Source organism: Orbicella faveolata, unplaced genomic scaffold (genome assembly GCF_042242905.1).
Source record: "Orbicella faveolata isolate gen_17 unplaced genomic scaffold, um_ofav_v1 contig_13, whole genome shotgun sequence".
NCBI lineage: Eukaryota > Metazoa > Cnidaria > Anthozoa > Scleractinia > Merulinidae > Orbicella > Orbicella faveolata.
The window spans coordinates 19,326,174-19,349,119 of record NW_028301540.1 but is presented as its reverse complement, the minus strand read 5'-3'; the positions used below and the strand labels follow the sequence as shown (position 1 = coordinate 19,349,119).

The 22,946-nt window shown below is 37.8% G+C and overlaps 2 protein-coding genes across 3 annotated transcripts in view; both read left to right on the top strand.

Moving 5' to 3' along the window:
* The window catches only part of LOC149115467 (uncharacterized), a 309,029-nt gene that overhangs the window by 186,097 nt on the left and 99,986 nt on the right, over positions 1 to 22,946 (top strand). The window lies entirely within an intron of this gene.
* LOC110050848 (adenylate cyclase type 5-like) overlaps positions 1 to 22,946 on the top strand; it is a 205,222-nt gene that overhangs the window by 121,303 nt on the left and 60,973 nt on the right. The window contains exons 13-14 of the mRNA XM_089284950.1: positions 466 to 582; positions 11,376 to 11,489. Coding sequence (XP_089141076.1) covers positions 466 to 582; positions 11,376 to 11,489 — 231 coding nt within the window. The remainder of the gene's footprint in view (positions 1 to 465; positions 583 to 11,375; positions 11,490 to 22,946) is intronic.

Genomic DNA, 22,946 nt, shown 5'->3' with positions numbered 1-22,946 from the left:
TCTGAACTGTGAACAGGTGTTACGCAATCAACCAAATATTGCTTTAATTTGGAATTTTAGTCAAGCTTCATCCTTACACTACCCATGTGCCTAAAATTTCCTCATTTCAAACTTGTTATCAAAAATTTAGGCGGGTGACGACTTGCCTGGGCTCTTGCCCATGGGGCTAGTGAGGAGAGAAAGTTACTTGCCCAAGAGGAAAACATACTTGTCACGGACGAGCAGACAGGGTTTTTTTTTTTAGCCCTGTCTTATATTTGAAATCTCATCTATTACTCCAAAATGTGTTCAAAAATATGGTTAATGATTATGTACAACACCATTCATGTTAATGTTTAGTTCACTCTACTAAATAAACTGAACAGTAAGTGGAAGGAATTAATTGCTCTTTATTCTTCTGTAGCTTGCAGGTAGTGTGTGGTTTTTCTGTTGTAACTAAACATTCCTTTTTGTTTCATTCACTAGAATGCACCACGTGTTTTGAGGAACATTTCAAGTAAACTTGTTGCATCTCAAACTAGTTGCAGAGTGGTAGCAACTGTATTAGTTCTGACACTTTACATTGCGGCTATAGGAAATTTTGTAAGTACAACCAAATCTGACGTATCCAGCAGTCATTACATTGTACTCATGGACAGTATTTTTGTCATCCATTACATTTTCCCACACAATCCTGTAACTTACAACAAGGGTTTAGCAGTGACTTTTAGAACTTGGAAGGCTGTAATATTTTAAGTTATCACAAATATCCTGCTTGTGCACTAGAGTAGGTTTGTTGAATCCACATTGTGAGAACAAACTAGCGGAGAGCCAACCAGAAAGCCAAGCAATCAATTGCCCTTTAATGCTTTCCAGAACCATGGTATACTTCCTGTATGTCTGATTAATCAATAGCAACAAAATATAAGATAAGATAAGATAAAGATAAAATTTTATTGTACACTCCTTAAAAGGTTTTTCAGTGAACAATATAATACATGAGGTGAAATAAGTACAAAGTACACTAGTTATATATCCAATATCCAATATGTAGAGATTGAGGGAAACTGGCTGCCAAATGTCAGGTGCTGTTGGCTAACAAAATGGCTTACTGTGGGCCAACAAACAGCCTGCAGTTTGTCAACAGTTGGCTGACAATTAACAGACAAATGGCCTACAGTCAGCTGACATATGACTGACAGTATCTTTTTGGAGCTGTTCTTCACATTTACCGCAACATTAATCCAGAGGTCACTGGTAGGCAATATTAAATCAAGGACTTCCCATTTTCATGTAAATTGTTCTGTAGGTATTTTCCTATAAGACACCCAAAGCAATGTGATGCAATTGGGACTTAAATCTTTTTGTATACTTACATTATTCCATGTGGAGCAATTCAAAAAACCATTATGAAAAGCTGAAGTTGGATTTTGTTGTTGGCAGATTGGAAAAAGAGGAAAACCTTGCTGTCATTTTTTTAAAAATTGCTGTGCATATGTGGTGATGTAACATTAATCTTCTTCACGATGTTACATTCATTTGTTGCATTATATTCTACAAGCTGAAACAGTTGTGACTTTCACAGCTCAGTTTACCTTGTGTTTCCATGACAGATGTTTACCTTGGCTGCCACTATTTATCTACAAAGCTTTATAATTTAGGAGAGTTTGGCTTGTCATCACAGCCTTTTTGCAGTATTTGCTAAGCTGCAAATTGATCTCTCAAATTGTCTTTGAAGGACAATGACCTTGGTTCAGCATTGGACTAATGTTTTTCTGTACGACATTGCAACACTTGAACCTCAAAATGGATGTCATTCTCTGACATGTTTGAATGTGATAAACCCGTCTGACCTGCTTGGAATCTTCTTAGTTTTGATCACTTTCATGGTCATGTGCTCGCTTGCTATTTCCTGAATCATGCGCTGGGTATCCTTGAATCAATGTTTTCAATCCGTCAAAGGTTGTGTTTGACTCCTTGAATGTTAAACTGCCTCTTGCCTAACTCCAAAAAAATCACTTTGAAGAGAAGCACATGAAATTAAAAACAAGTAGAATAAAAAATAATTTGACTTCTCCCCTTCACTTTCAAATTTATCCAGCGTAGTGTAGATGCTGCCTAATATTTCTACCAGAATACTTGTATATATTATAACACTTGCTTTCCAATAAAAGCTCAAACTGTCCATTCTACATGTATGCTATCTACTTAATTAGTTAATTAGCTCTGAATACTGTGGTCCAGGGAGCATTCTCCCTCAGAAAATTGAGGTCCTGGGAAATATGATTTCCAGTATTCTGAGGCCAAGCCAGCATTTTGTTATGTCTGCTTTTTTTCAATTAGGGGGTTCAACCAAACCCCCATTCAGTGCTGGAAATAATTTTTCTTCTTTAACATGACATGTGTCCTTTCAAATCTCCATTTTGGTCAGACATCTTATCAATTTGGCCAGACATTGATTTGAATAATTGATTTGCATAAGTAAGTAGCATAATAAAATTTATTAGCATACTGTGAAGATTTTCAATACAAATCGTTCAAAATTGTATTTAAATTTGATTTATTTTTCATTTATGATGATTAGATGACTTTATCTGCAGTACTGCCTGAAAGTAGTTACTCATTAATTTTATCCAGGTTTTGCTGCGGCCGATTCGCAGATTAACACCGCATTCTCGCCCTGAAATTTTACCGAGGTTTTACCTAGGTTTGCTGCGGCATACAATACCGTGGTAAACAGTAAGACACGGTAGAGTTGAATAGGCTAACATACCTTTTGTTTCAATTCATTAACTTTACAATGCCATCTTTCATGTTCCGGAGATAAATCAGGTGTCCCTGATATTACAAAAAGGCCCTGCTGTAGCATTGTTAACTTCTCAAGAATCCATTGTAAATATTGAGTTATATGCTATTACAGCGTCTCTACATTTCAGTTTAAGTCAAGATACGACACTATGATGTATCAACATAAATAAATAGTTCACTGTCTTCGCTGTCGTGTACGAATACTAAAGCGTCATGCCGGCCTGTTTGCTATAAGCATTTTCATCTTTGACGCGAAAATTTACGTAAAAATACTCCTCAAAATAAGAGTTTGCTCCAAATAATAAATTTTCCTCAGAGTCCAGAATTCATAGTCGAGAAGCAAAAATAAATAAAAGACTTTATTTAACCTGAAAGGCCAATCAGTGATCACTGAATCACTGGTGTTTACATATTACAGCATTTACATATAAAATACAGCTATTCATAAAATTGTACTTTAAATACTAAAAAATTTACATTAAAAACTACAGCCATTGTGGAGATTATGTAAAAACAAGCATTTAAAAAGAAGAGCAACAACAACAAACAAACAAGCAAAAAATTGAAACAACAAAAAATTGAAGCAACGAGCGACATTACAGTTTTACAACTTTCACGTGTTCAAACTTGTGTCACATGAGATGTCACGTTTTTGTAGTCTCATTCACACAAAACTTCGCGTTGAGAGTTGTTTATGTGAAGTTTGCATCGATCATGAGAATGTTTCGAACGTCAGAATACACACAGCTGAGGTTGCTCTCGTTTTATAAATCAAATGTGAAGATTGCTAAAGTTGTTCGGGAATTGTTCAGTGGTCAGTATTCGTGGGAAGATTTTCGTCAGGTGCTAAGCAATGAGTTGAGCAAGTGGCTCAAATTTCATTCATGAGCAAATACTAGTAAAAAGCTGTATGTCGTGATCTATCATCTATGCTCCTGACAATGAAAACGTAAATTATTGAACAAGTTAAATCGCAGCATGGTTACCTTGGGAGGAATAATAATATTTCCACCGACAATGAGACAAGAGGCAAGTGGGTGAAATACCGACAGGTTTCTGCCAGAAGTTGTTTATAATTATTAATTCTCATCCGCTCTATAGAAACTTTTATCAGTTTGCTCTGAATTTGACATTGAGGTCGCGATCAATGTAACGTTTACAGCGAGATAGAAACGAACCACAGAATGCAAACTGCGTGTTTGGATATCCTGGAATCCCAGATATAAAAATAAACGGCATGCAATGCATGCAGAAGTAACGACGTGTATGTGCAATTTCTAAAATTGTTCCAAGAAAATTGGAACATAAACAGACAGGCTGATGGCTAAACTTACTTAAAAGTAAAAGTAAGGTACAACTTGTGTGGGAAGTAGCTGTATTGTAACTAGCTTTGCATACTGGTTGAGTTTTGAGAATCCAAGTGATATCTTGCATTGCAAGCTTACTTGTTCCCTTTGTTCAATTGTTCCTCTTTGAGCTGAATAATGCAATTCACCATTTTCTCTTTTGTTTACTTTTCAAAATGACTGGCGAAGAGACTTAAAAAATTTTTATGAAATAATACAATGTAAAAGAATATTGTGATAGATGTCCCTAAGAGAAATCACCAATACAGTTTATTTCAGTTCACAAATAAGTTTAGTTCAGATATTTCAGTGCTCATACACTGCTCTGACAGTGCTCATTCAATTGAATTCATCTCAAGACTGCAAAAAGTCTGGGCTAAACAGCGCTCACCAAAACATAAATTTAATGTTGACCCTTGACCTATCGCGCATACAACTCGCTTGTAGATCTAAAGTTGCATGTATAGACAATGTTGTTTGTATTATCAGTTTGCTGGTGAGCGCAAATTTATCCGATATTGCATAAAGCACAATCCGCAATAAAAATCCTCTTTTAAACGCTTAAGGTTACAGTATACCTTCAGGGGTGTCTCGCGCGCAAGCGATGTAGCGCGTGCAGTTTAAGCTGTAGATAACTAAACCCCTATATCAAATTAAAGCTTATGGAGCTGGCTATCAAACTATACCAACAATTTTGAAAGAAAATGAATTGTCGAATTTTTCACGACCACTAAGTGCGAGCGCCCGAATCACCTTTCGAAAGCTACAAGTCAAAGCGAATTTTGTTTTTCGCCGATTTAATTTTTTCCTCGGTTTCAGGGCCCAAAGCGCTTAAAAAGCTTGTCTGTGTTTTGGCATATTCGATTGCAGTAAAAAGTTACAGAACATTTGCGAAATAGGATTAAAAAAATGTGGAGTGATCGTACAAAAATCGCTCTCGAAGAAAAAGTATTTCGAAATTAACAATTCCCAGACACGCTTTTGTAGTTTATATGTTAAACTAGCCACTGTCCAAATTTAAGAGCAATTGAACAAATTTCCTTTGAGTTATAACTCTTTAAAGTGTCTGCTTCAAGTGAAAAAATTTATTCGAGAAAACAGCGCTAAGAAAAATTTTCTGCTTCGCGAACAAACTCCGCCCACAAATGCCTTCAACTGGGTTCTCAGGTAACTAACCCAATCAGTGCAGGGAAAGTTTACTACCGTTAACCTCCTGGTGAAATTTACGCGCGAATCTCTAAAACACTCTTGTGTTTCGCAATGCGCTCAAGGAACCGAAGGCAGAGAGATAATTTTTCTGTAGCTCGGTATTTCTTGAAGCTGGTCTGGCAAAATGGGGAAGACTAAAAAGGATACGAACGCTAGAGTGGCTGAGCGAAGGAAACAAACAAAAGACAGCGCGGAGAGCAACTGCGTGTGAGCAACTGCATGGATAATATTTCAAATGGTCTCAATGAGTCCGACGATTCGTCGATATCGGACTCATCAGAAGAGTCTCTGTCAGCATCCCTGTTATTGCTGTCAAGTTCCGAAATTTTTACAGAACCTTTCTTTTCTCTCACCACGAATATTTGCCCGCCTTATACGATAACTATAGCTTCATCCACGTGGCGAACTTTCGCTTCTTCACTCATTGATGTATTTTCATTCGTTCTTCGCTGTTTTCGCTTTTTGGAACCGGTCCATGGTTTAAACGTGGTCTATGTTTACTTATAACTTAATAGAGACACGCCTAATATCAAAAATGCTGGGTAGTCAGAACAACAATGCTGATCAACTGAGTAGTCAATTCGTGACATCCATATAGGTAATTTCCGCGAAAATCGTCTCGGCTGATTGCATACGCGCCATAGGGCTGTCAATCAAGAGGTAAACTTTTACTTCCGGTGAAAACGTAAAACCACCATTTCTCCGCCAATATTTAGCCTTTTTCAAAAATTTTTTTCAGAAATTAGAGATTATTCTTTGACCTCTATTTTGACCCAAAAATCCAAATTTGAAGAAAATTGCCAACCCGAAGGTATACTGTAACCTTAAATTAAAGACACTCCGAGGATCCTACAAACTGCAAAAGACAGCTGCGAAGGATAAACTTAGAAACAACAAACAGTATTTTCATTGTTTCTCTCTGAAATCAACACCTTACCTTAAAATAACAGACATTAGACAAGGCTAATTACCTCACTGGAAATTGATTTGTTGTTTTAACCTTATACCTGTTTTTAATGAACCTTCCTATTGATTTACCACCGACAAAACCATTATCTATTGTTTAATCACAACCACTCTTCCGTTGAGAGAAAATTTAAAATACCACATTTGCAAAACTTTACAAAAAACTAAAACCTGCAAATGTATTGTAACTTGAATTGTAAACCTTCTGTTTTATGACAAAAATAACCTGTTTTCCATTGTGAATGTTTTTGAGCTGGAAATCCTGAGGTTAAATCACGTCTTCTAGACTCTTCTAGTTATTTTTCACAAACCAAACCTAATTTGTGCTCTTATCATGCGTGACAGTTGTAGCAGAGCTCCAGCGGCCCAAAGGGTCGTGAAGCAGAGCCCCATACCCATACGGGAAAGAAAAGCCCATGAATTGATTTTCTCATGGTTATCATGGCTAGCGGTATTGCTCGTGGGCACATACGCACGATGGCGACAACAATGGAGTCACGCAAGATGGCGGCCATACTCCAGCTAATAGGCTGACAGAGACATGCACCCTCAGTTTGTAGCATCCCTCTTTGATATTGGACAGCCATGTTATGGTCAATTGACATCTGTCAAAACAACGTATCCGCTGACTAGTATCATGTGACCATATCACAGGCTTAAGTTTAGAGCTCATCGAGGTCACATTTTTTTTTTTTAAGTTGACCGCTGACCAAGTGCTGGTTTTCGATTGGATCGCAGGGTCATCTCAGGTTAACTTGTTGGCCTGGTTGTTCGGAAGCCGGTTAACGCTAACCCAGGATTATAAAAGTTAACTGAAGTATAATTTTTCTTTATTTTGTGTGTATTTTGAGGACCTTGAGATTATTCAACCCCAAAACAGAAGGCCAAACAACAGAAATGGAAAACCTCACTTTAAAGTTACAAAACTCAAATCAAAATTCTCGCATATCCTGGGTTAGCTTAATCGGGCTTTGAACAACCCGGCCCAGAGCTCCGCTTTTAGGCTTGGCTAAATCTATATATTAAGCTATTTTCATTACAGCAAAAGGATTAGTTCTTCAGCGAATTACTTTTTTTTAAAGTTGAAAGATACATTGTGTCGCCTCCAGGTAAAACGTAAATAACAGCATAAACCAGAACTTCCCTCTTACGACATGAGTATTCTTTGGCTTTCATGTAAATGTTGTGTAACCCAACCGTGGCTCTGTAATGCATTAAAGAGACCATAATCTAAGCTACATTAACCAGTTCTGATAAAGACAAAACCTTCAACTAGCTCACCTTTTCGTAACACTATTCTCCATTGCTTTCTGCTATCTCAACTGCTTTCATAGCGAACTTCTTCAATGCTCTTCTTCAATTCTAGTTCAATTTCACCACTATTTCAGCCCACAGATATGTTTAGTTCAGCCCTAAACAACGCTCACCAATACGTAAGTTTAATGTAGACCCTTGACCTATCGCGTGTCCCACACACATAAGTTAAATTCAGATATCTCAGTGCTCATACAATGCTCACACAATGCTTATTTACTTCCTCCTGGAGTGTATTTCCCTTCCACAGAGGGGTGAATCATGCGCGACATAAGTGCAAATATGCGGTGCCCATTCAAAGGAATGTTGTGTGCCAGCATAAACTGATGACGTCACAATTTGTGACATCATCGCTTAAAAAATAAATTGCTAGTGTGCACGAGGGTTGGAAATGTGGTGAATTAGTGAAATGTTTTAGTGTCTTCTTAGTCAATTTTGTGTGGCAAAAGTGAAAGAAACAACAAATACCTTGACATCTTCTGAGCAATACCGTCAAATTACTGGAAACAGAACGGTTCTGTGACAAAAGCGACCTTGCATCACGTTGTTTGTTTTGAACGTTAATGAAATATGAGTATTTTGAAAAAAAGAGGAATACACCAAGTAAATTAACAAGATTCTGATAGAGGAGTATTTCGTAACTTCTGGCATGCTTGTGCATTTTACAACCAGTACTACGACATTTTGTCAACGAAAAAGGCGTAGACGCTGGATGCCCAAGTTGACGTTTCACGTGTAAGAGTAATCAGTATAAAGTAAACACATTTTAACAAAAGAAATTAGCTTCTATTGTTTCTTCACCGCGGTATACCACGTCTTGCTAGCCACAGTGTTCGGTCATGTCTGTCCAGGACAAGGTTGGCGAATTCATCCCACCGCGGTGAATTCAGGGCAGAACACTTTGGTGAAGACAAGGTTTTACCACGTCCTAATGGGTAAATATTTTGAGGTGGTACTGTACAAGATAACTGCCCCGATCTCTCCTGGTTATCTCCTGATTATATGTTCTTCAAGCAAACGTAATTTTCTATTGAATGCTACCGTTAAAGGGACACAGTCAGCTTTGAAACCGTGATGACCTGGACACTAGTTTTCTCACTTTGAAAAAAGTTCACCTCAACCTGAAATCAAAGTACATCTAGAAATCCGCTTCAATCTTCACAGTGTTTTGCTTGATTTTCAATCGTTTACTGAAAAGCCTGTTTTTTGAGTGTGCTTTTGCTCAACCTATGATATTATTTTTATCATAATTGGTTAAAAACAGTATGGATCATGTCTCTGTGATATGCAAATTAGCTATGAAATGGTATCTAATGTGCATGTGCTCCAGCTGACTGTATCCCTTAAAACCAGGAGCCCATCACTAGGAGTGTGCAACTACCCCAATCATTCCTGTCCCAGCCTTTTTACAGACCCATCTATTTTTAGTTTGCATTCAGCGTGAATTGAGACCTCCCACAGGAACCTCAGTGACCAATCGCAAGCACAGACTTTATAATTTCACCAGAAGATTAGGTCAACATGTCCACCTGAGATCGCAATTTTTCTCCTTACCAATTTGTGCTCATATAGACCAGAACTAAAAATAGACCGGTCTGTAAAAATACTGTGACTTAGGCTTAGTATGGGAGGTAAAGGCTCCTGACCAAAGTTGACTCTAGGGTGCATACATGAACGGCTAACAGTGAGTGATTTCTGAAGAGTGCTTTATTTGGCAAGTACAGGAAAAATATTTATGGTAAGGTAAATATTATTAATTAAAAACACTTTTATTTCCAAAAATGATCTATCCTAGGTCGGTGATATGTACTCCGTATGAAGTCATAAAAGAATTCAATAGTCTGATTTTTTGATTTTTGTGGAATGGTAACGACAAGGTTATGCAACTTTCAATATTTGCACCCTATGACCAAGGTGGCCTTAAAATGTTAGATTATGATAGTATGGTTAAGGCTTTGAGGCTAGGCTGGTTAAAACGAATAGTCGACCCAGATTACTTTGGTTTCTGGAAGTCTTATCTTGATCATCTTTTGGTGAACGAAGGGGGGTTTATTTTTAATTCAGTGCAATTACGATATCAAACGAGTAACAATCTGAGCAACTTTCTATCGAGAACTATAGGATTGGTGGTCAAAATTAAGAGAAGTCAAGGATCCCGAAAATATACATAGGTATACATTATGGAACAACAAAGAAATAAGGATTGACAGCAAAAGTGTCTTCTATAAACATTTCTTTTATAATGATATCATATACACAACTCATCTGCTTTATGAGATGACAAGTATTGAGTCTTTCAGTGTCGTCAGGGGTGCAGGACTGAAGAACCCCAACTTCTTAGTATGGACAGGTCTAAGGCAATCAGTTCCACTGAAACTGCATGTTCATGAGCCCAACTTCGAGAATATCCTTGATTTAGAAAAATTTAAGTGTCGTGATTATTATCATCTTCTTATAAGGCAAAAAAATGAAAAACCAAATAAATGGGCTAAGTTGAGAGAAGAATTTAATCTAGAGGATAAGCAACTTTTGGAGGCATTCATGATGCCACTGAGAGTTGCAAATGAACCTTATGTACGTTCTTTTCAGAATAAAGTGCTGAATTCTATTCTATATACAAATGAATTACTTTGTAAGATAGGCTATATTTCTGACCCCAGCTGTTCCTTCTGTCATCAGACTACTGAGACCGTCTCTCATATTTTCTTTGACTGTTCTTTTTCTAATTCCTTTTGGAATGAGATATGTGAAAAAAATTTAAATAAACTTAATAGTTGCGTTTACCTCTCTTTAGAATATCGTGAGATTATTTTAGGATTTTTAACAGGGGAGATGGATCTGCAAATCTATATAATCATTTTAGGAAAAATGTACTTGTGGACTTGTCGGTGTAGGATATGGCTGAAACTGTCAGAGTCAAGGACCCAAAATTTAAGAAATTATTGAGTAGCCATTTGGCAACTAAGTGATAAAAATCAAGTAGGAATTTTATTCAGAAAAGACCTCAATGCATAAAATCTGTAACGAAAAAATTCCTAAGACTTTTTTGGCCGCCAATTTTGTATACATAGCTAATGTAATGTCTATAAAAGATTCATGCATTCCAAGAGACACAATCGGTAGGCATACATGATATACTTAATACTCAAGGGTTTGCAATGCATTATAGGGTGATTTTAAACACAATCAGCCATTTGCATGTTTTCCGATGTGAGGGAATCCCTTTACAGCAAAGCAAAAGGATAGATTGCTTTTCTTTTTTTCTTATATTGAATGTCATAGAAGCACAGATCTTTGACTGTATTTCTGGAAGGACATAATGTCTGAGAAAATAACACAGAGAAACGTAGTCACCATTATGGTAGCCTTTTACACTGTAAGAATGTATTTAACTAAATTTTATGGATGGACAATACCTAGGTGTTGGTGAAATGGTCGGACATCATGTCCGATCATAATATGAAATTGGCCGGACATAGTTATAATTTGGTCGCACAATGTATGATGACCGACTGTTATTTCCAGCCCTGCCCTTGGATCTGCTCTAGAATAATGGCAGTTAAGTTATGCACCCTCAGGGAGCAGTAGCCATAGTAACCTCTCTTGAAAACACAGCATCAGACATTCATGCAAGATCATTTGTAACAGTTAACTTCATGTACATACATGGCTCCATGATCCTCAACAACAGTCAATGCTGAAAGTGTTTTTATCACAACAAAGGAATGAAGAATCTTTTGTTTGTTTTTGTAGTTTGGTTGTAATCTGGATAGACAAGAGTTAACAAGAGGTGCAGATCGGTGTAATGAATCTCATTCTTCTTACATTGGCCTTGATCCTGATGAACAATACTGTGACTACCCTCAGGTGAGCATGAAGTGGCAGCATTCACAAACAGTTTAAGAGAGTTAATTGTGTTTTGTTTGAGTAAATAGAGTATTGTGCAAAAGTAATGAGAGCGTAATTCGACAAAATTTGCAAATTTCGGGGCTTTTCAACGAAAAATGGCAAAGTTTTGTTCAACGCGAAAGCTTGTAGAAAATTCAACAAATTTTCCCACTGCCCATTGTTTTAGTTGACATGAATTTTCAAGTAGTAATTCGTGTCTACTGATAATTTGGCCCGATTTTTCGAGTGAAAATTCGCTCTCCTCGAATTTTCCTTCGAACTTTCTAGCAAAAATTCGCTGTTCCTTAAGCTTCCCATCGATTCCCAGTAGTAAGATGAATTAAGCCAGAGCTAAACAAGAATGTGCGCAATGAAAGCGTGAATATCATTGTGAGTGATGGTAATATCTCAAAGCCTTTTCTCACAAACTTACCTTGCTCATTTCCAGAGAAAGCTGATATCACTTTGTTTGTTACAGTCAAAGCTCGCAAGCTCAAATGGTCTGTTTGCCAACCTGTTTTCATTGAACAAGAAATGCTACTCGTGAAAGTACTCACGGTGCAACCACAATGAACCCAGGCTCTGCGCGACCTTGTGACATTACTGTCAAAGGTTCCAAACTATTATCAAACCATTCAGGCCAGTCTCTTATGGATCTGTTTAACTCAGCTGAAGACTTTTTAACTCACAGTTTTAGTAGCATTCAGGCTGTATTGATTGTTAACCGTGCGGCCATGGGCTGAGCGCGGTTCATGGTTTACCTGTGGTTTTTTTTCGTAGATTTGTCGGCGACCAGACCCAAGCTTCCACCCGGCCAAATTTTGAGTCACGTAACCTGTGATGTTTACTTGCCAAAAGCTGTTGAAACATTAATAAATCTCATCTCCAATACTGACTTCCGCAGGAAAAAATTAAAAACCCAGCGCTCGTCAAAAATTATATTTTTTCACCAGAAATTTAGCTTGGAACATATACATATTTATATTCGTTTGAATCGTCGATGAAATGACCTTTTCCGGATATTTTTTCCTTCGGGATCAACAAAAACCTGTGATTACAAAATCACGCCAAACCCACACTTTGCAAAAAATCTCTTCAAAACCCTGACTTCAAAGCAATATAACACTTCAGCGTTAATAGCTACCACACATCAGCAGGCGGTAAATCTATTCCTTAACAATCCAGCTTTATCGTGTTAAAATTTCAGTGAAATCGAACAAAACCAGAATTAATTAGAATTTTTTTGAGACCTCACTCCCCAGACTTGACCTAACAAAGGAAGCAACAGTCGCCCATAGCAACTGAAAAACACGAACATAACAAAGCCGATGTTTCGGCCAAAAAACTCCAGAATTAGCGCCTGAGAGCTTAAACTTGAATGGGAACATCTTTTTCGAACTTTTTTCAACTGATTTAGACGAAAGACTGGCCTCGGCGGGCTACAAAAAAGACCAAGAGAAAAACAGAACAAGAAAGCAGAACAAGCCGATAATATTTCATCGCATGGCTTTCAGCACGAAAACGAAAATACAGCTTACTTCTGGATAAATTCAGCCTTAGAAGCCAGCAACCAGTCCCAAATTACTTTCTGTATCCTTACAAATGTCCTGACTTCCATCTCCGAAAGATTTTGCCCCAATTTTGAGCAAATAAACATTTCGTCAACGGTGACCGCCATTACGGTAGCTTGCATACTAAATTAGCTAACTTGGCAAAATTCTCTCAAGGGGGGATATGACGAAAAGAACTGAAAAATGGCCTGTAATTGGCTAATGATGAGATCATCCCACTGTCCAAATTTGGTGAGAGTCGAAAGTAACGCCATTTTTCTGTCACGTTTTCAATCTGTGGTCACTGGAGTGACCAAAATCGATACATTGGTCGGGATAGAGTTTTATTATTAAATTATATGACTTGTGTGACTACTTTGCTAGCCCTTTACTTGTGGAAAACACCAATTAAATTTAATCATGACTTTTAAGAAAGAAAGCTGTTGTTAATAGTATTATTATCGTGTCATTCATATCGTTCATGCCCATACATATCCCAAAGAAAGTTCTACAAAGATTAAGACCATTACGTCATCAGAGATTTGTCAATGGCTACCACTGATGGTGTAATAATACAGTTTGTGTTGATCAAGTGATGTGATGTCTACAGTAAGAAAAGAATCATCAATGACTGCTTTGGAATGTGCACTGCGTTCCGACGGTAGTGTTAAGCAAACAGTTAAATTTTAAAAGCGCGGTTATAAGATCTAACAGATCTTGTTATAAATCAGTTATGCTTCATCCCTCCGTTAGTGTTCATACAAAAAACATCTTAGCGGGATGGGTAGCGTAGCAGAGAACTGTCATCGTAAATAATGAGGTGCTCTTGCATGGAAAATAATTCTAGGTGAGGTATTGAAATAAATGACAACACACAAGTGAAGGGAAACTTTTATTTAGACATTGGCGAATTGACCAGTAGGACGTTGGCGAAACGACTCGTTGGCAAAACGACCAGTTACCGTGTCTTTCCCTTTTGCACTTGCCATCCAAACATCTCTGCACTTTTCCTTCCCTAACCCCGTTTCTTTGCACTTCCAACATGCTCAAGCATGGTCGCATGTCTCCATCTTTTATTTACGAGTGTGAAATAAAGAGGGATTGTTGCGAATAATATACTATCCATCATGGCAGGCGGACAAGAACGTGACGAACGTGATAACAGCTGAGGGGACTGGGCATGTGGAGACCTGGCTTTAGATAAATAACATAGCTGCTGCTTGTCCATCGATCACTGAATTTGATGTCACTTTGGATGAAGTTTGAGGTGAAGTAGGCCTTCAAAAAGACCTTATTAAAGTGCCACTGAAACAAAATTTTCATACTCTCTTTTATTATACTAATCTATAGTTTCAAACGTGCTTAAAGTAATGGTGAACTTTATTTCTGTCAAATCCTAACAGAAAGTGCTTTTTTTAGCTGTTGAAATCGACTTTTTGGAGCAAAACTGTGTCCGGGCTCTGGAACCGAGTTTAAGGACCTTGTGACATCACTGGTTGTATTCACGCAAGAAGTGCTATAGATCCTCTCTTGTTTTCACTTGATTTATTCAAGTTTATTCTTCATATTGTCGATACCTACTAGTTTTCTACCCTGTAATTTCTGTCCAGCCTTGACAGGAAATACACATCATAAACGTTGGAGGGCGCCAGAGAGCGTAGATTCACCAAAATAAATGCTACAGATTAGAACAGCTCAGTATACTTTTCGAACATCTTGAGTACTCAATTGGAGATTTCGAAGACAATTGTGGTAACTTTTATATCCTGAAGCCTAAACACGATATTTTGTCGTCTGTTTTCAGCCTGGTTCTGAAATTTGGATTCTCACGTTAATCTAAGGTCTATTACAAGGTTCGAATATATCCTTGGCAACTATACAGCATTAAAAGCCGTAAGCGCATCAGCCATCCACACAATCACGAAGTTATTAATGGTCCACAAGCTTTGAGTCGAGTACTTCTTTGTACACAGAGGGCATCGTTTTATGATACTAATAAGTGAAAGTTCTTGTGGTAGACAAAATGAATCTTTGAAAATTGTGATCCGCAGCAGGGTTTGCTTTATCGTCACATACGTATCAGTGTAAACAAAGCGGGAATTTCACTTCTCTTTTACACGTATCTCCCGATCGCAATATTTCACGGCCGATGGATTACTTTGAGTTCTTTAGCAATACTTATGTCTATGATCTTCATTTAATAGTATCCAAGTTCAAAACAATTCGTTAAAACGTCGCTAGTTTACACTCCTTTCGAAGATTCATTAAACGGAATTTGAACCAATTTGCATATATGACCTTTCGCCACCGACATTGTCACGCTTTCTCTCGTTTCCTGAAAACATACCTGTAGGGTCATGGCAGCTTAGTTTACCTTTATAGTTTAAATTCGCTCCCTCATATAAAAGAAGAAGGTTTCTTAAATTTTTGCTGTTGTGATAACTTGCAGGATGTAGCAGATACAATTGGACTAAAGGTCACTGTGGCACAATCTTGTCCGCTGTGAAACTCACAAAGTGTCCGGCTTCCTCGAAGCAAAGCGACTAGAAAACTTGAAGCGTTGTTGCTGCGATTCGTGCAGCAGCACTCTGGATAATATTTTCAAAAGCCGCTTTCTCTTGTTTTCATGTCTTTTTTACTTTATGAGTGTAGATATTGTTTAATTGAGTGCTGGCCATTTCACCAAGAGTCCCGATCATTTTGCGATCTAAGAACTCCCACTTGTTTGCTTGCTTACATAAAATATCCTGCAAATATTCAGTTAAATAGACTGGAAAGCCCCAGGATTGACTCTCGACCTCTTCATGTCTAAGGCTACTGTTATTATCTGCTTTACAGCTCTGCGATGTCCTTAAGATGTTTTTTGGGGGGGCTTCGAACAGTAATCTCTTCTCCCATAATCACTCTAAATTTTCAGCGCGGCATGAGAGTAATACAACCAGTGACGTCACTAGGCTGTTTTGGCCGCGCCAAAATGGCCGCCAATTTTGGGCTTAACCAGCCAACTTCGAACGGCTGAAAAAGCGGTTTTCGCTTACCGTATGCGAAAAAAAGTTTGCAGTGTTTCCAAGTAAGGTTGAAACTTTATTACGAAGCAAAAATCTCACATACAAAAATTTCGTTTCAGTGGCACTTTAAGAATTTTACTTTTGTCTGAGCTTACCCGGACTAGCGGTCCGACTTTTGTACCTGCGTTGCTGGCACGGTGACGTGGCAAAGCTTAAGTTAGCAAGTTCGTGTCATTGAAAACGATCAAAGGATTCAAATTCTCTACGTTCTTTGCCATGAAAGACGGATTAACACATTAACAACAGCAAATTTTATAGAAGAGTAAAGCCTCAATGTGACCGTGATTGTTCACAAGAGAACGATATATTGATGGCTCGATACTGGTCAGCGCACTGTACTGCGATATTTCGCATACTGCAAGCAAAATTATCCCTCTGGTAGGGAATTGTCGTTCTGGTCTTTAAAATGTCACGAATGTTCATCCTTTGTTTTAAAGAAATATCGCTCAAGACTTTGCGAAAAGACGCTTGAATTTTCGTGCAAACTTTCAAAAGTTCACAGAGACAAAGGACGAAATTTGCGCATTTCGCTCTCATTACTTTTGCACAATACTGTAATGTATTGACTTTATATGAAAATTAGGTGAAGGTCTTTGGTGTTAATTACAGTCTAAATGGAAGTTTCTTGATGGGAACTGTACAATTGCAGTGCAATGCTCCAATAATGATTGACAGGTTACTTGTGAGTTTCAATTCAAATTTGCTTGAGCAAGTTGCTCAGTTCTGAATAAGTTTTGTGCACATTTGTCCTGTCTAAAATGAAATAATACCTCCTCTATGTCAAAGAGAGAGAAAACAATTTCCCTATGTTCAACTGTTTATCAACAGATTGAATGAATAAGTGACATGTGAAAGGTGAATTGATCAACATGACACAAACGTGGGACAAAGAAGAAATCTGAGTTCCTGACAGGAATCAAGCCCATGACCTCCCAAACACTGGTCGGGCACTCTATTGACTGAGCTATGACAACTCATGCAGAGCAATGTCATTCAACTGAGTTCATATGAGGCGTCCTGCATACTGCTAGGATCAGCACTGTCAAAGTCATGATATGAACTCAGTTAAATGACCTTGTTCTCCATGAGCTCTCGCAGCTCAGTGGATAGAGCACCTGCCCAGTGTTCAAGATGTCACGGGTTCAACTCCTGTTAGGAACCCAGATATTTTCTTTGTCCCACGCTCGTGTCATGTTGATCAAATCACTTTTCACGTTTCATTTCCAAGCTTAAAATTCACCATCTTTATTCACTTATCTCCAGGTATCCATATTCACAGTAGTCCAGTCATCTAAGACGACTAAAAAATTGTATGGACGATAACAACAATATGAAAAGTCGTCCTCCGGATGAGTTTAGTTTGACTTTACCAAAAAAATATAACATTTCTTAAATTTTCTTATGGGTTCCCTGACCTGTAGGATGATCACCAGGCTCTTTTGTGTAACATAGGTAAAACTTTAAAAGTATTTCAAAAATGTCTCCAATCACTTTTAAGATGCAGAACTTTATCAGATATTATGCTAAATACAATTGAAAAGCATTTCTTACTTATTTCTTGAGGATTTCTCTGAATTATTCAAATTACCCATAACTCCATGTGGGTGTGGTTGATAGGTAAATGAGAGGAAAAACTCGTTAATATTTGTCAAAATTAACACATTTCGCAGCAACTTGATGCATTCACTACAGTGATGCTATAATTTCTTCATTGACTTCAATGGGAACTTAAAAATTCCCTTTAATTTCCATTTTAAGTCTCCACAAATGCTGCAATACCACGTGAATGATGCAATACCACATGCATAATTTGTGTTGAACCCCCAAGAAGAAAAAGGCAAGGTTACCAAGCTAAAAGGAGAGAATGGAGTGATTGAATCAAAGAACGAAGCAAAAGAGAAGCATGCACTGAACATTTTCCCCTGTTTTGGCCATAATTGATGTCTGTGATGTATGAATGAACATATAACATAGTGGACAATATATTTCCGACTCACAGAAAGTGAATTTTCTCTGCTTTGGCACACCAAAAAGTGTTCAAACTGGAGGAGTTGGAAGCCCAGACAATCAACTGTCTGGCAAGTAGTTAGTGTTTACATTTTGTTGCCCAAATCAAATGATTTTGCCTCATGTGGTGGTAAGTAGAATACACAGAACCTCCAATTAAACAGCTTACAAGAGTGTTTCCGATTTACAAAAATGCTAATATCTTGCTCAAAAGTAAATATTTTGCCCTGATGTTTTCAGACAACATAGAAGACCTTATGAACTTGCTTCAGTACTGATATCTTTAGTATTGGGTGTATTTAAGAGTTTTCCTGTTCACTCGATTTTCATCACCAATGGCCGCTTTTATACTAGAGGACGCATTATCCATCCAGACGGATAATGCATCTCTCATGTTACGTGTCTAGTGGAAAGACGGGACAAATAACGACGAATTTCAACAGACGAACAATACAAACTATTACGCATGGTAAAATAAAAAGGAATGGGGACTAGAGTGTTTTTGGTGGTAAAATTTAAGATGGCGGCCCTGTGGCAACTTGTAAAATTGTTTTCCCGTAAAAGGAGAGCAGAAGATGAGTTTTTAAGTCGCTAATATAAAATAAACAAGGAAGTGGCAAGGAAACGTTTCATCAGAGATATGGTTTTCAACACTGAAGCTTCAGAACCCACTATGTCAGCAATCATGATTACAAAAGGCAACAGAAACAAGCGAGGCCCAGATGAGTTGAGAAACAAAGATTGGTGGACGAACAGATACCAAAACTGTGATGAAGCCTCTTTCAAGAAAAGGCTGAGGGTGTCTTGAGACACTTTTGAATATATTCTGGGAAAAATTAAAGACCTTATCAAGAAGGAGCCCCCTCGCATGAAATTTCACCCTTCTCCACTTGCTACCCAGTTGGCTTTATGTCTTTACAGACTGGCACATGGTGTACGTTTTTGACCGTTGGAGATCTCTTTGGGGTTGCAGAATCAACTGCTCACATCATTTTTCAAGATGTTTGTATAATTAATTATGCCCATCTTATTTTATTGCCTTTTTATTTTAATGTGAATGTATCTTTTATTTTGTTGCTCATTACTTTAATATGAATGCAAGTAGCATCAGTAATCATAGTATTTTGTAAGTAGTGTAAGAAGTGAATTGTAAGTAGCATGTAAGTAACTGACTTGTACAAAAACGTTTTGTTGGTAATGTAATGTACTTTAGTAGTTGTATTACTTTGGTAAATAGTGTAAGTAGACGTACCATTGTTTGTAAGTAGTGTGAATCACAATTAAAGTCTCTAAAAAACAACAAAAAAAGATGTTTGTAAGGCCATTGTGGGATGTTTGTATGACAGACTCGTTTACCTGCCAAGAAATCTGCAGGAGTGGAGTCAAGAACTGGAAAATTTTCTGGCAAATTGGGAGTTTCCTTGTGTAGGGGCATGGGTTGGATTTCATATTTACGTCAGCTCTAAACTTAAGAACTTTTACAGTTACATGAAAAGATATTCTGTGACAAACATGGGATTCATTGTTTACAACAAGCGTTTTATGTGGGCTGCAGTGGGTGCTCCAGGATCCACACATGACTCTAGGCTTTTAAGAAGTTGTGGTATTTATTCTGAAATTGAATCAGGTCAGGTGATTCTTAGCAGGTCTTTGAATCTGGACCCTTATGATGAGATTCCATTTACTACTGTGGGTGATTCAGCTTTTCCCAACCACTTCTGGTTTCTAAAGCCATACAAAGAGGGAACAAGGGTAACTAACCAAAGGTATTTTAACAGGAGACTTTGCTCTGCCAGAGTAGTCTCTGAACATGCCTATGGAATGTTGAAAGGGCGGTGGAGAATTCTCTACAAAAAACAGATTACCATTTAGACAACATTTCCCCCATCATTATGACTTGCATTGTTCTTCATAATCTCTGTATCCACTGAAGTGATTCCTGCAACCCCAGGTGGAGGCTTCAGGTCATTGAGCTCAATCTGATTAGAAATGGAGATCCCCCAGCTGAAGATGGAAATACAACAACAGAAGCCATTGGCAATTGGTTGTGGGATAACAGAGGGGAAAGAAATGCAGTTCCTTGATTTTGTAGATCAAACTAATACCACAGGCAAAAATTGAGAAACTGAACTTTACTTGAAGCCAAGAAGATTTGATGGCAAACAGGTTATACAATGTTAATAAATTTAAGTTTGAAATTAAGCATTCTTAAAACGTATTGTAATCTTCACAGTTGATCCCTGATAAGAAACAATGTTTATTTATATATAAGGTATTAACTTGACAGTTTGCTTGCCTTTAATCCATTTGTGTTACTCCAATTTCAACTTTAGGTGGCTCAAAAGAGTTTCCAGCACTTATATTTGGATGGGTCGTTATAACCACTCTTTATCACTTGATGCTATAATCATGGTATCAAAAAACTGCCCAATCATTGGTGAACACGTTGTTATCATTTTCGTGGCACAATAGGTGACCATAGCAACAGTATGACCTCCTAAAAACACCCTTAATTACTGCTTTAGGGGCTTATAATTCAAAAACGGCACGGTGCAATTTTTTATATTATCAAGTTTTGATAAGCATGATAAGACGAAACTTTTGCCAAATTTGAAAAAAATTCTGTACATGGGGTTCAGATCCACCTTAAATTTTTGAAAAATTAAGGTGGCTCTGAACCCTAAGTACAGAATTTTTTTAAACTTTGCCAAAAGTGGCGTCTTATCATGCTTATCAAAACTTGATAATATAAAAAAATTGCACCGTGCCGTTTTTGAATCATAAACCCTTAAAGCTATAATTAAGGGTGTTTTTAGGAGGTCATACTGTTGCTATGGTAACCTATTGTGTCACGAAAATGATAACAACGTGTTCACCAATGATTGGGCAGCTTTTAGGTACCATGATTGTAGCATCAAGTGATGAAGAGTGGTTATAACAACCCATCAAAATCTAAGTGTTGGAAACCGTTTAGAGCCACCTTAAGTCAGGTAATGTGGAGTACGGTGTACTGCTAAAGCAAAAGTAAACAACCAGACAAACTGTAAACATGAGTAGCCCCTTAAGTAGCCTCTACCTAATACCAGGTCATGGATGATTGATCATTCCTGCTAACCATGGCTAAAATGTGGCTTTCTTGGCTAACACTGGCCACTTGATGAGTTGGAGGAGTATGGCCATATGGCATTGAGTTGTAATACTGAAGAGGTGCAATAGGCTGGACAGGCATTGTTCGTTGTTGAGGATGCTGTTGTACTCCTTGGGATGGAAGATTTGAATATTTCATGATGATTTCAAGCATCTTCAGCTCATGTTGCCTATTCAATTCAGTTTGCTCTTTCTGAAAAGCGAGAAATTCAGCAAGCCTTTCTTTGTCTGCTTCCATCATCCTTTCAGAACGTTTTTGCTGTGACTCTCCAAGAGTGTGAAAACTCTTTGCAATCTCTTTTATGGCCTGGGACTGACTTCTTACTCATTTTCTTGCGATCTAATGGTTATACGTCCAATGCATTTTTTAAAGCTTTCCTTTTTGCACCTTCGGTTCCACTCTCACTTGTTGAAGTTAAATCAGCCTCACCATCCTCTTCCTGATAACTACTATGACTTGTATCTGTCTACTCTTCGTTGCTGCCTGCATATGAATCCGCATCGGACAAAACATCACTTGCTTTCAAGGCAATTTCCAAATTACCATGAATGCCAGAAAAATTGGATTAATGATTTTGTACCACTCTGGCTCTTGAATTGGAGACTTGCCACTACCTTTCTTGATGCGATCAGTGTATCCACACCATTGATCTTTCATCCACTTAAACTTGACTCCAAGCCTTTCAACATCAACTCTCAAAGGAGGTAAATCCTTGTTCGATTTAGACCCATGACATTCTCGTTCATTTTCTTCTTTAAATTCTTGTGAAGACATGTGTTTCTCAAAGGCCTTTTTTATATCCTTCAAGACACTTTAATTTGTGGTCTTCTTCAACGCAAGCGTGTCTAGTTTTTAACCAAACTCGTGTTTCTCGTCTGCCAGTGTTGTGTATTAGATCCAGATCCCCTCCCGGTGTAATATATTAGAACCCAGATCCTCTCGGTTGTAGGGTCGTGCACAAGCTGTCATGGCAGAATAAAGTTATCGTTGTTGTTTGGTTCAATCTGGTTAAATCCTTTCCTAGCACCGACTAGTTCGGGACACAACAGCCAGGACTAAGGCAAAGTACTTCAGCTCTGTTTCTGTCCATTGTCAATTTTGCAGTTTCGCACTTGCCTTATCACTTGTGTCTGCCATGTTGTTTTCTTTGCATACAACCACTGGTTCTTTCATAACACAGTCTATTTTTTTACGTTCTTCGTCTAATGCCTGTCTTTACACACACAGACAAGTTATGCGTCCAGACGAACTATCTTTCGTAATGCGTCATTCAAGACGCATAACCAAGGATAGTTTGTCTTGATGCATAATTCGTCTCGTGCCTGTCTTCATACTGGAGAGGCATAACCAGACAAAGTACAAATGTTTGCCCAAGCTCATCCAGACGCATAATGCATCTCTAGTATAAAAACGGCAAATGTTTAGATTTTGTAAGCATTACATTTCTCCAGTATGTAAACTGGGCAAATGCTTTGTGTCATAGTTTCTCACAAATTAAAGTGAGAATGATGTATAAACTTTTGTGTTGTCATTTTATTCTACTGAGTCATAGGAATTTGCAAACTTCATGGTAAACCTTAGTAAAGGAGAGAAATCTTGGCTTTATTATATCTTCATACCAGTCAGGTGTTATGCGTTACATTACAAATAAGTATGGTTTTTT